This window comes from Labeo rohita, chromosome 6, assembly GCF_022985175.1.
Source record: "Labeo rohita strain BAU-BD-2019 chromosome 6, IGBB_LRoh.1.0, whole genome shotgun sequence".
Lineage (NCBI taxonomy): Eukaryota > Metazoa > Chordata > Actinopteri > Cypriniformes > Cyprinidae > Labeo > Labeo rohita.
Window position 1 is genome coordinate 13396720 of NC_066874.1, and position 13345 is coordinate 13410064.

At 37.9% G+C, this 13345-nt stretch overlaps 1 protein-coding gene across 3 annotated transcripts in view; it reads right to left on the reverse strand.

The window, feature by feature from the left end:
- si:dkey-237i9.1 (SEC14-like protein 1) overlaps window positions 1-13345 on the reverse strand; it is a 50016-nt gene that overhangs the window by 4347 nt on the left and 32324 nt on the right. For 2 of the 3 annotated variants that reach the window (XM_051111876.1, XM_051111878.1), the window contains exons 5-16: window positions 8363-8491; window positions 6895-7141; window positions 6559-6668; window positions 5792-5981; window positions 4107-4195; window positions 3930-4000; window positions 3613-3784; window positions 1774-1908; window positions 1461-1595; window positions 1010-1261; window positions 607-785; window positions 253-279 (exon numbers count right to left, since the gene is read on the reverse strand). In XM_051111876.1, the coding sequence (XP_050967833.1) occupies window positions 253-279; window positions 607-785; window positions 1010-1261; window positions 1461-1595; window positions 1774-1908; window positions 3613-3784; window positions 3930-4000; window positions 4107-4195; window positions 5792-5981; window positions 6559-6668; window positions 6895-7141; window positions 8363-8491 (1736 nt within the window). The remainder of the gene's footprint in view (window positions 1-252; window positions 280-606; window positions 786-1009; window positions 1262-1460; window positions 1596-1773; window positions 1909-3612; window positions 3785-3929; window positions 4001-4106; window positions 4196-5791; window positions 5982-6558; window positions 6669-6894; window positions 7142-8362; window positions 8492-13345) is intronic. The other variant, XM_051111877.1, reaches the window with a different exon arrangement.

Sequence of the window (13345 nt, forward strand, 5' to 3'; positions counted from 1 at the left end):
AGAGGGTTTTTAATGGGAAACAGGTTTATGCCATTTTCATATAGGTTTCATCTCACGTCAGCTGTATTTACATCAGCCTGCTGAATACAGAGTTAGAGGGTGAAACTCAAGCCAAGCATGTTTGAGCAGACAGAATTAACAGAGCTTTGTTAGCTTTGTTAACAGAGCTTTGTTAGCATGATGATAATGCTAACAATCACAATCCATTAGCACAGCACAGTAGCTAGGCTAACGGCAAACAAGTTCACTTACAAACTCTGCACATCGCAGCAAGCCGTTCTTTACAGGGAGAAACAGAAAGGAAGGTGGCCGGGTGCAGAAGGGAGAGAAAGAGAAAAAAAAAGCAGCAGGCTTGGACACTGCTCATAACAATTTTGCTCTATTTTTACTTTAATAAGGCAATACTGGCAAAACAGAGACACAACCAGAACAGAAAAGTAATAGGCAGTTTAAATAAAGAAGCTGGAATTATGACCATTGGAATTATGGAATTATGAAAAAAAAAAAAAAAACACACACACACTAAATTAAAAAAAAAATCACAATAACTAGGCAGTGATGAAATGATTACAACAGATGTCACACAGTACTGTTCAGTATGTTTACCTAAAGTCCTCTGAGCCCAGAACCTCAGTGTAGTACATCACTTTGCACTTGTGAGAGGACACCTGTAGAGTAGCCAAAACATCATCCACACGAGGTAGGTTTGTGGTGGCGCATGCTGGCATAGAGTGGAACTTCCATTGCAAAATATAGAAACCTGGCCATCGTGTCACATGTGAACCCTAAAGGGTGTGTACATATGTTGGCAGAGAGGTTAAAACAAGGGAATGAAGAAAACATGACATGCAATTATCAAGACAACTCTTAACTCTCTCTCTCTTACATGCAATGAGGGCATTTGCATAGTCTTAAAGGTACAAAAGCAAAGTATGGTATAACCACTATAAACCTTTACTATGGCAACTCTTATCAGCATAAAACTGGATGCTGGTTGTAACTGACATACCTGCACACTTTCTCCCTCTTTGCAGGTGAGGGGTGACTCCACCATGCTGTAGTCCTGCCCTAGCAGCCAGGATTTATCTATAAGCTGCACATTGTTGCCTGCAGGAGAGGTGATGCCATGGGTAGCCAGTGGATCTTTCCTTGGCGGCTGTGGAGCTCTTTTAGAGTGGTAGATATTAAAGATCACATCACCTTTACATACATCAAAGTCCCAAGTGATGACTGAGGAGGCATCAATGATCTCAATCAGTAGCTGAAGGGGGATATAAAAAAGGAAATTGTTGTTTAACTAAAACAAGTATTCTGCTTTAAAAAAAAAAAAAGTTTTCTCAGACTTTCTCAGCAAGTTTTTGTAAATAAATAAATTGTAGATTGTGTTCATAATTTTCAAACGCACCAAACAAAATCAAACTCATGCTGTATATATAATTTTGTTTCTAATGCAGTCTGACCTCATGTGGTGCTCCTTTGAAGATGCTGGCACTCTGGTAAATAGTTTCTGTCCACAGCCTTATCTCATCATTCTCCAGTTCTTCTGCAGTTCTGTACAAAGATTTGGGAACCAAGCCACCCTCTGGCACTTCACACTGCACATATTTCACAGTTTCACAACTTCAGTTTAATAAGCCACTAAAACCATTCTAAAATGAGACGCATAATACCGAAGTCTGAATACATGCATACAGATCCTACTGGGAGCAAGTTTTCCTAAATTATGCAAATGAATAGACACCATTCAGTCATAGGGAAAACAAAATTACACACCATGCACTCTCCTCCAAGGAAGTCAGGGATGATCTCTTTATCAATGTAGTCCACAAGACCGCCAGGACCCTGGTAGTCATTTCCTGCATAAATCAGGAACTTCTTTCGTGTATTCTCATCTATGAAAGGGCTCACCTGTGAAGAGATAAGAAAAGTAAAGCACAGTTTTACATAAATTATACACTTCCAATGAGTTAAATATATGCTACTTTGTAAATGAGAGATTATTACTGATATTAATGCAGGGAGTTTATTAATGCTAATATGTTTTATACAGGACTCCGAATATAAGAGGGTTATTAAACTTGAACAAATAAACTCTGTTTCCACTACATTCATTCTGGTGTGGTGGGCCGCCACACCAAAAATCATTCCCGCCACAGCTGCAGAGAGAGTATGACTTGAATTTTGGCACAGGATTGCAGGTATTGTGCATAATTATACCCATTCCAGCAGTAGCCCCTCACTGCAGTACACTAGATCCAGTGGGCGAAGTTACATCCACATCCAGGGGGTGGAGATGACTAGGTTTAGGGATCAGTGGGGTGGAGACGGGTAGGTTTAGGGATATGTAAGATGGGAGGAGTTGGATCTGGATACAGCCTCACCCCTGGATCTTGTGTTCTGCAGTAAGGACTATCTCCATTCCCACAGGTTCTGCGCTTATAGTGCAATGACAAACGATGAAAAAAGCAAAAAGACATGAAACGGTACTCGCACAATACGGTGAATATTGAACATAGTCGGTATATGTGATGCAATCTTGGAAAACCCAAAACATGGTGAAATTTTACCTTTTTTAGGTTTTGATACCATATGAAATTATTATTTTGTCCATAGCTTGAACAAAACCAAAGTTATGGCTATCTTAAGTTGGCTGATAGCTATTATTTTCAGGAATGGAATTTTGAGAAAAACGGCTTTAAAGTGAGATGGCTTTCACTTTCACTTTACAGGTTTAACGAGATCTGTCTGGATCACCCCTTGTATGTTTACATAGCACAAATAATGTACCTTGTAGTTTAGAAAAGCGAGCGCAGCGCAACTGTTTGCACACTGTGGATAAAACAGACTGTCATCGGACTCCTCCTCTTTAGTTACTTCATCTTCTGATCCTTTATCTCTGGATGTGAAATAGTATATTATATAACATCATTTAGGGCACTGACATCACCAAAATTTTGTAGATTGAGACGAGTAAGATCGTTTAAGTGAGCGGCTACAGTACTTCAGACTGCGTCATTGTTACAATTTCGCCAAGATATTTTCAGAGATGACAGACAAGATGTTATAGAATGATTTAATGAAAACCCAGTTTTGACAAAAAAAAAAAATTTGACATTCGACCTATTTTTTGAATTTCCTGAAAACGTCCCAGCGTGACATCCAATGGGTTTTCCCAGATTGCATCACATATATGCTATTAAGTGATTTTAAACCAATGAGAAGCGAAATGTGTACAGTATATGCATGAACTTATAAAGAGACAGCAGCCTAAATAAACCTGCTGATGTCTGTCATTAGTGTTTATTTATACAGGGAAGACTATCCAGTGTTATTTTACAGTTGAATAGATTATTCAGTTTCTGTAGTAGTTCTGTACATAAATATTACTGTTAGACCTACCTGAAAAACATAAACGTACTGTTAATTGCATTTGTATCTTATTGTTTTTGTTTGTATTATTGCTTGTCATTTATTTATTTGCTTCCACAGCTGGAAAAAAATTCTAGAGGAAACACTGATAAATACGGCATGTCATGTTAAAATGCCATCACCATTTCTAGATTTTAGCAGAGAACAACCATTTAAAAGCAAAAGCAAACAGTGGTCTCTAACCAGTGTCCACAGGACAGGAAAGACTCTGGGTGCTCGGAGGATGAGTAGACGGCCCAGGGTCTCTGGGTAATTGGCCTCCACCACCTCAATGATCCTCAGCAGAGCTTTGACTCCAGGACGCCACAGATGCCTCATATTAAGCCCCTCAAGATCGACAAGACATGTCCAACAACTGGATGAGAAAATGTAAATTTAAACAAAAGTTTATGGGGCCTCTCATAGGGCTTATTGCAGACAAAATGCAAATGAGTGTTTTATCTGCAAATATAATTATACTTTATGGTTAAAGAAGAAAAATCTGTAAGTCTTGTCAGTACCTAATTGGCCGACCAAAAACTTTGGTGTTCTCCTCACAGCGTCTCAGACCCTCTTCATTGATTGACAGCACCTTAAAATTCATATATGCTGTTAGACTCTGCACTACTCATTTGAATTCATATGAATGGAATACACCAGAAAGCATGATGGAAAATGTAGATAATTAAATCTCTTACATGTCTGAGCAGGGATTCTTCTCCAAGTGCTCGAACTAGTCCTTTAGTGTCCATATGTCCTAGGCGCAAGATATACAGAGGTCGGCCATCTGTAGAAAGCAACACATAAACAAGTGTTTAAGCATGTGAGAACACAACACATCCTACATTTCCAGCATTACTGTGCCAAACCACAACACACCATGATGTGCTGTGCTGAAAAATGTAACTGAAAGACCTCAAACAGGAAGTAGAGGTACAAACAAGTTATATCTTGCAATTTTCAAAAGTAAGTGCAAACTTACTGCTGACCAATCTTGTAAACAGACCATTTGAGGAAAAAAATTCTTCTGTTAATCAATTAAATTTCAGTGCTTCACTGTACTTGTATGTAATTTAAAAAATGTTTATTGTGTAGCATGAACTGATGGTCTGGATTTAGAGCCTTATGTTTGTATTATTATTACTAAACATGAAATTATACATGCTACAAAATTATGAACAGTTTATGGACAGCAGATGGACCTTTACTGTGACTGATGCACAAGGTCACAGTGTGGTATCTTTTCACCACAGGGGACAGCAAAATGAGCAGTTCTGACATTATGGCAGGCCTGTATATAATAATTGATGCTGCCAACAATTCCTGTGCCTCAACACAAGATGGAAATTAATTAACCCTTTAACTGTCACTCCCATTTTTGAACATAGACGTGAAAATGCACTATTTAAACTTAATTTTTTATAATTCATGAAGGAAAACATTTTGTAATATGATTTAATTGTACATTTTCAATGGTAATGTAATGTCTGATTTTAAAATGGTTTTCAAAGGACGAATTTTGAGATTTTTAGTTTTCAACTGATATATAATTTCTTATGATATCTAAAGTGTGATAGGGAAAAAGGCAACAAAGAAAGTCTTTTCAAAACACAAAAGTCAGAATTATTACTTTTACTTGTTATATGTTACTTTTCCTACATAATTTGTAACACCAAACAGTGGTAAAATATCTAATTAGGAGTCTTAGACCTTTCCAACAATAGATTAGGATTTATTTGTAATATGGTGAAGTAAACATAGGCACCCCGTATACGGAGGGTTAATTTAAAAAGTGATGAAAAAAGAAAAAAAAAAAAGAAAAGAAAAGAAAAGAAAAAGAGGCAAGCAAACAACAGAAAACTGTTAGTCAAAGAAATAGGGAAAACTAAGGGAGATTTAAAGAAAATTGAAAATTACAAAACAAGAAAAGAAGGAATGGATAATCTATGCATTTTAATCATTTAATTGAAGTAGCTAGCTAATTAAAAAAAAAAAAAAAAAACACTTACTTGACTTGACTGGTGCCATTTAAAAGCTTAGATCACAACAGTCTTTCATTTGTATTACATCGTATTTGCAGCTCGGAATTTGTGCTCTGCATTTCACCCATCCAAGTGCACACACACAGCAGTAAGCAGTGAACAAACACACACACCCGGAGCAGTGGGCAGCCAATGCTGCGGCGCCCAAGGAGCAGTTGGGGGTTCGATGCTATGCTCAAGGTTCTCACCTCAGTCGTGGTATTGAGGGTGCTATTGGAAAGGGTGCTGGATATTCACTCCCCCCACCTACAATCACTGCTGGACCTGAGACTTGAACCTTTGGGTTACAAGTCCAACTTTCTAACTATTAGGCTAGACAGGGCATCACTGTGCTCACTCACCCTTGTCATGGTGGTGCCAGCCTCCGGTGTAGTAATCGTGCAACACCTGAGGAGAGCTCCAGGTATCCAGGAGATAGTCCACCTGATGCTGCTTCCTCCAGGTCAGACTCTGGCAAAGGATCTCCCGTGCCTTATCTATGTTGAAGTCCCGTGCACGCAGGAACCGTAGAATATGCTCATCTTTTGGGATCTGAGAGGTCAGGAGGATCAACAACTAAGCTAGACAAGTGGGTTCCCAGAGTGCCACTGACAAAATGTGACCACATCGTAAAACTGATCACTTGTAAACTGTTGGAATACATATTGCTATGCTTTAAAAAAAAAAAAATTATATATATATATATATATATATATATATATAATAATAATATATACATATGAAGAGTTCAGATGCAAAAGCCTCTAAATCCATCTGACATATTTCTTTAAAACTAGAATTTCTTTCTGGCTACTTTGTATAGGTTTCTATGTAAGTACTGGTACTTCTGGTATATATGCCATTATTACATTAATTTTGTGCAGTTAAGGAGAAAAGAAAAAAAAACGTCTTTTTACATAAATTATACACAACTAATGTATTAATTAATGACATAATTGTGCATTAATAAAGTTAAACCATCTGGTTTAATCACAGATGCAGGCACAGTTATCAGCCAATGCCAATAATCTAATAATGTCCACATATCAGCAGATTAATCACATATGACAATAAATACTGATCCTTCTGATTGAACATCAGAAAGGTTGAATGTGTGTGCACATTTCACCTTGCCCTTGTGTGTTTCCTGCAACCAGCGTCGCAGGCGAATCAGACAGCTCTCTTGAAGTGGTGTGAGGTCACCCAGATAACGTTTGATGTAGTCTGCATCCAGTTTATCTAAACATAGATTGAAACAATTTACATCTAGCACACCTTACATGTTCCCAAACAAACTCTAAATTAAAGTTTGTTAGCTTGTTTTAACGCTCCGTTTTAATAAACTGAAGCATGCTTTATTTGTTGTATAGATGTGTTTTGAGGCAAAGTACAAAAGGGAAGGCAAAAAATAAAATATTCTAATATCAACTGTGTTTTAATATCAACCAACTGGGTTGATACTAACCATCTGGACTGGCTACAAGGGCGTCGTTCAGGCTGCCCGGAGGACTGCTGCCCTCTTTACACACTTGAATCTCATTCACGCTCTCAGGAGGGGCTTCAATGGTGATTGTGGGAGTGATAGGCAATGCAGGGACAACAACTGGCACCATGGGCTTTGTGGGTGATGGTGGGCAAGGGGTCCACCGAGGTACGTAAGTTATACCTTCTTCCTCTAGCTCCCTCAGGTAGTATTCAATAATCTCTTTACCCTATAGAGAAATAAAATAAGAACACATCACTCACATTTCACTTTCACAACTTTTTTATATATTATTTTAAAAAATATGCATTAATTACAGACTTGACAAAAAAAAAAAAAACGCAAGTTTATGGGAGACAACATAGACTTTCCGTGAATTGCAATGCATAAACCATTTTCGCAATTAGGAGGAAAATATACTGTTAAGGACATGACATGTCTTAAATGTGACAGTTCTGAAATTGGAATATACCTGACTAATCGAAAAATGTTTTAAATCCTAAAAAAAATAAAATAAAAAAAAAAAACTTTAAGAGGGAATTCTACTAAGCAGGCCTATTTAAACTTTGACCTCTCAGTTAATCGACTTCAAACTGAAACTGTAATGCAAATGGCTATGGATTATTTATAACGTGTAACTGAACGACATGCGTTCACACCATCTCTCATGTTGTTAATTGTAACCATTGTGACACCAGCATGAACATACATCAACACCCGTCTATAGCATAGACAGATGCGGTTATAACCTAAAAACTGTATAGGGCTGCCCCCCCCCTAATAGTCGACCAAAAAAAATGTATAAAGTTTTTTTAGTCTGTTGTTCACAGAAAAAAAACTGTCCATGACAGATAGATCATTAACAGCTGGTCCTTGAGGTAACTGCAGTATATCTAGCAGTAACTTTAAACAATAGCGTATAAGCTACTTGCTTCACAAGTTTAAAAAAATATATCTAAAGAAAGCTTGAAATGTCTACTTTAAAATTAACCATATTAAAAAGAAAACAAATCCTCTTTGATTATGCAATCCAAAAGGTGCATTTCTCTCTAAATGCTTGCCCACTGTACTGCAGACTGTACAGTGTGTACGACACATTGGCTGAGAAAACACTAGTTTACTAATTAATTAATTGTATATTTATTTAATTAAATTAATATATAAGTGCATCCAACTACAAAACAGATGCTTTGCATACAAGACACCGTTGTCACTACAGCTGTTCAAGTGCAGAGAAAATGGTGGACAGCATACTTTACTATAGTGAAAATACCAAAAACTGATTTGTAAGAACATCTAAAGTGGTCCTTATATAAATTGCTACATCAGCTAATTGTATGTGGGTTAGATTTACACTTAGAGTTTAGAAAATCATCAACTAATACGCTAACTGAAAAAAAAAAACCAACATGTGTATATGGTTTTTAAAGAAGGCAATGTGGCTTCACACCTTTTTGATGCTGCTGGCATATTGTTTCATGGCGATCTTCTCCACTGTGCTCTCAAAACCAAAGAAAGATTTGATGTCCAGACTGGCAGATTGTTCAAAACATGTCCATTCTTCATTTTCTGGGTGAACCTACATTGGACAACAGGACACATGCCAATTTTAAATTGCCAAAAAAAAAAAAAAAAAAAAAAAAAAAAGTACAAAGTACAAATAAATTATGTTGTACATGTAACGATTTCAAAATGTGCATGTAATGTCTTTTTCCTGATGTTTTGCGATCACATCGTTTGTTATGTATGTTATTGTATGACATAATAAATGGAGATAATGCACACACAAGTAAGTGTTTCAAACAGTCCTCATCTCTGCCAAACATCAGAGTTGACGGCACAACTGCTGAAAGCAGGCTCCATTGTGCAGCACAGGAGAGACTAAAATGACGGAGATGTGCAAAGTGAAAGTGCAGAAAAAGCAGTGACTATTTCGTGCACAACTTGAACAAACTACAACAGGTAAAGCTGTCAGCTCTGTGGATATTAGCAATATTGTTAACAATTCTGTTTATAATTGATACTATGGCTTCTTATCAAGATCTTTAGTCTATATTCTGTGTTCTGGTAATGTGTGAACTTCATATTTGTAGCACACTTGCCGTCCAGTAATCGCAATTGGCTTTGTTACTTTTTAATAAAGTATCAGCTTTAAAATTTTGCCAAATTCATAACGAAATGCAAACAATAACTACAGTTTCAGCACTCCTTAACCCAGCGTGAATGATTGTTTTAGTTTAAAGCCTCAGTTCAAGCGACATGTGAACCCATCTATCTTTCTTTTTACTACAATAGTATGAAATAAACATGAATGGACATCAAAACATAGGGTATTTTATAAGATAGCCTATAGTACAACTTACTAAAATGTCTCATGTAATCACTCATTGAGTGTTTCAAACTTTGGAAAACGTGTAAAACTTAAACAATGCCACCTAACAATACATTTACATCAGAATAACCATTCTGCATCCATAAGCTCATCAGTCAAAAATAACTATAAAGAGGAGAATTTTGCTAAATGTATGTGCTATATTGCATATTATTTTTTACTTAACCTGTTGTCTACATGATAAGAAACAATGCAAGGAGCTAAAGATAAATTTCAACACCTATAAAATTGCATGTTACTAATACAGAAAAAACAGACTGGATGAAAGACATAGACAACATGTATAGGATGTAGGGTTGGGCGATGTCCACCAATTTGGCATAACGAATTAATTGTAGCCTACCGTTTCCACTACCTGACCCGCATGGTCTTTGTTTTACCCATAACCAAAACATAAATAAATAAAGATAAGTTACACACAAATTACCACCTGTCAATCACTTTTTCCGCGGGACTCTGGCATGAATAGGCACAGTGATCTGTGTCGTTATAATGGCGTCGACAAACTTGGTTGGTAAAAAAGGTGCAAATTCACTGGCATTCATCTGGCAATACTTTGGCTTTAGACCGAATGAAAGAGGACAGCCACGAGACACGTCTGAAGTGGTGTGTAGAATTTGTGGTCAAGTTATCCGCGCAAAAGATGCGCAGACGACAAATTTACATGACCATTTGCGTGTTCACCATCCCGCGGAATACAGCTCATTGCCAGTGTCATCATCACTGCGGGCTGCGAGCGGGTTGCTGCTGCGGCGGGGGCGGGGCAGAGAATCGCGATGCCGGCTCAGCATCGTGATGTCTATCGGCCATCGGCGATGGACGATGGCATCGTCTATCGACCCAACCCTATTAGGATGCATTGAGGAGGAGCCCAAATTACACATGTCATGCTGACATATCGTCCGTGATGTTGGCAAAGATTCAGTGTAAAAAAACATTTCTTTGTGACCCTATATAGTTCTCAAGTTGGAAAAGACGTTTAGTTCCCATTTTAAGTGAACCTTAGTTCCCAGGACATCTTCAAGATGGAAAAAAATAAAAATAAAACATGTTTATTCTGTGGCACCTAAAAAAAATAATTTGGCCCCTGATTTTGTTTCTCATAGCAGCCAGCGGCTCCCTGTTATCAATGTCCTTACTACCTTTCTGAGCCTTGAACATGGTAGTTCCGTTGCTGCCTATGCAGGGTCAGAAAGCTCTTGGATTTCATCAAGAATATCTTAATTTGTGTTCCAAAGATGAATGAAGGTCTTACGAGTTTGGAATGACATGAGTGTGAGTAATTAATGACAATTTTCATTTTTGGGTGAATTAACCCTTTATGCTAAAAATGTAAACACTGATACTCCACTGTCTGTCTGTTGAATTCCAGTGAGCAGCAAGTTGTTTCCATCCTTAAAATTTCAAAGACAGCAGTTGAAATGAACAAGGTCAAGCTGCAGACACTGGGGAAAAGCTACAGACCAGAGGGTAAAAACGACTCTTCACTGACCATGATGACTAGTCGTTTGACTAGTGTGATCGCTCCGGTTCGTTTACCCGTTCCTGGCTCGGTTGGAAGAGGTGGGCCAGAGCATGGTTCAGTTGGGCTCGGGCACGGTGTGCATGTAGTGTTAGAGCTAACTGCACTCGAGCACGGAACTTCTATTACGTGCAGGACGATTGTGTAAACATTTCAGAGTGGCAAAAGCGATAGATCTGTTAAGCAATATATTGTGACAGGGCTGTGTGTCACCGCATCCCAAATACTCAAAATAATAAACCACAAAGTTAACAAAACGATGCACTCCACTGTGCTGAGCGAGAGCGCTTCTCCGCTGCCTTCACGTGCTATTGGAATTTCCTATTTCCCACTTACGAAGGCGTGATTACTAGCTTGTTGAAATCAAGTGATTTGTTGTCAGAAAGAATAAAATCTAATATTCCAATATACTATCGATTGTTCAAAATCAGCTGATGATCAGGGCTGATAGTATCCTGTCAATCAAAAGGTGGCGGAAAAACGCGTCAAGGCAACTGTGCCTAGTTTGAGTACTCCCTTAAAATTTGTATTTGACTAACTGAGGCCCAGCTCAGGAAGCAGACAGATAGGCTAAACTGGGTATCATACCATAGAGATTGTGTTCCCCGAACTAGCAAATACAAAAAACGTCCAAACCAATTTAAGAGTAACAATTTAAATTGACGTTCGACAAATAAAAAACATATAATACAGATAAACAAATGATAAAGCTTGGCTTATTGAATATTAGATCCCTTTCTACGAAAGTGCTTTTTGTAAATGATATGATCACTGATCACAAACTAGATGTAAAACCAGATGATTACATTACTTTAAACAAGCCAACTCCCAAGATTACTAGGGCTGGGAATCGATTCCAAAAAGAATCAATTCCTAGGCATTGGGAATTGAGAGTCGATTCCAAAGGTTGGAATCGATTCCATCAAGGGGAATCGACTCCCCATTCAGAGCCGTTTTCAGTTCAGCAAAGCTAATCTATGGGCGCCTCTCAAACGAAAGGCTGCATCATATGAAGGTTGCATATCTCAGCTGCTGTCATCAAACGTCGCTGAACGTCGATTCATGAAAATAAACTTAATCAAAAGAGTCAGTACTGAGCTTGTCTGAGTTTGAGGATGCACCCTTCCGTTGAGCATCCATTAATTTGCCTCTTGCTCGCTAATAGTGATTAGAAGTCTGATTCGTTTCCACGAAAAGATTCTTTCGGATAGATCGTTTTAATGAACCAGTTCAAAAACGATTCAGAAGTTATTTTACGGTGGAACTGGCTTATATTGTTCCCAATATTGAGCGCTGCATGACAGAATAGATCATGACATACTGGAGGGTATTGATCCTATTTCCATCTTTTTTAAAAAAATGCTATTTCTTAACTTTTCTATCAGCCAATGATAATTCTGAAAGAAAACAAGAGCACAGTGGCCAAGAGCGCATCTGATTGACAGATAAACCTCGAGCTATTATATCAGTGTTGTTGTTAATGTTCTGGTTATTTTGTTTGTGTACAGTTTGTTAATTTTGTGCAAAGCATACTGTTGAAGTTAACATCATTGAGCTGAACTGTGCACGCCATGTTCAGTTCATGCAATAAATGCATGTCCACTGCTGCGCTGTGGGCTGTGACTAATTTCATGGGCAAAGCAGTAAAATTACAATTTAAATGCAGAAATTTATCATAATTTTTTAAAAATAAAGCTTCATATTATGATAAGGCTACTTTCTAAGACATGTATATCCTACACTCATGGCAAAATTAGGTTCCTCCGATCTAAAAAAACAAGAATCGAAAAAGAATCGAAAACAACAGTGAGGAATCGATTCCAGAACCAGGAATCGGACTCGATTCCAAAATTTTCAGAATCTAATAGCCTTAAAGATTACTGTTATTAATTACAGTATTTCTAAGAGGTCGGGTTTCAAGTATAATTCGTTTGAAGTAATGGTGCGTCATATTACATTATCCGGAGAAACAAGTGTTAAAGGGTTAGTTCACCCAAAAATGAAAATTGTCATTAATTACTCACCCTCATGTGGTTCCAAACCCGTAAGACCTTCGTTCATCTTCGGAACACAAATTAAGATATTTTTGATGAATCCGACATGTTTCTGACTCTCCCATAGACAGCAAGCGTACTACCACGTTCAAGGCTCAGGAAAGTACCAAGATGATCGACAAAGTAGTCCATGCGACATCAGTGGTTCAACTGTAATTTAACAAGGCTACAAGAATATTTTCTGTGCGCAAAGAAAACAAAAATAATGACTTAATTCCACATTTTCATCTCTACTGTGTCAGTTGTGAATGGGCATTCACGAAAGTACCAAGACGCATGCGTGTGGCGGCGCTGACACAGATCAATAGCTTTCATACAGCGCGTGTCTTTTTCTGAATGTAAACAAAGGTACAACGAATGTGTTCTACTCATATCTGGATCTGGGTCGGCGCAGCGTGGTAATGTACTCTCATGAACGCGTGTCCACAACTGACATAGTAGAGATGAAAAGGCGGAATAAAGTTA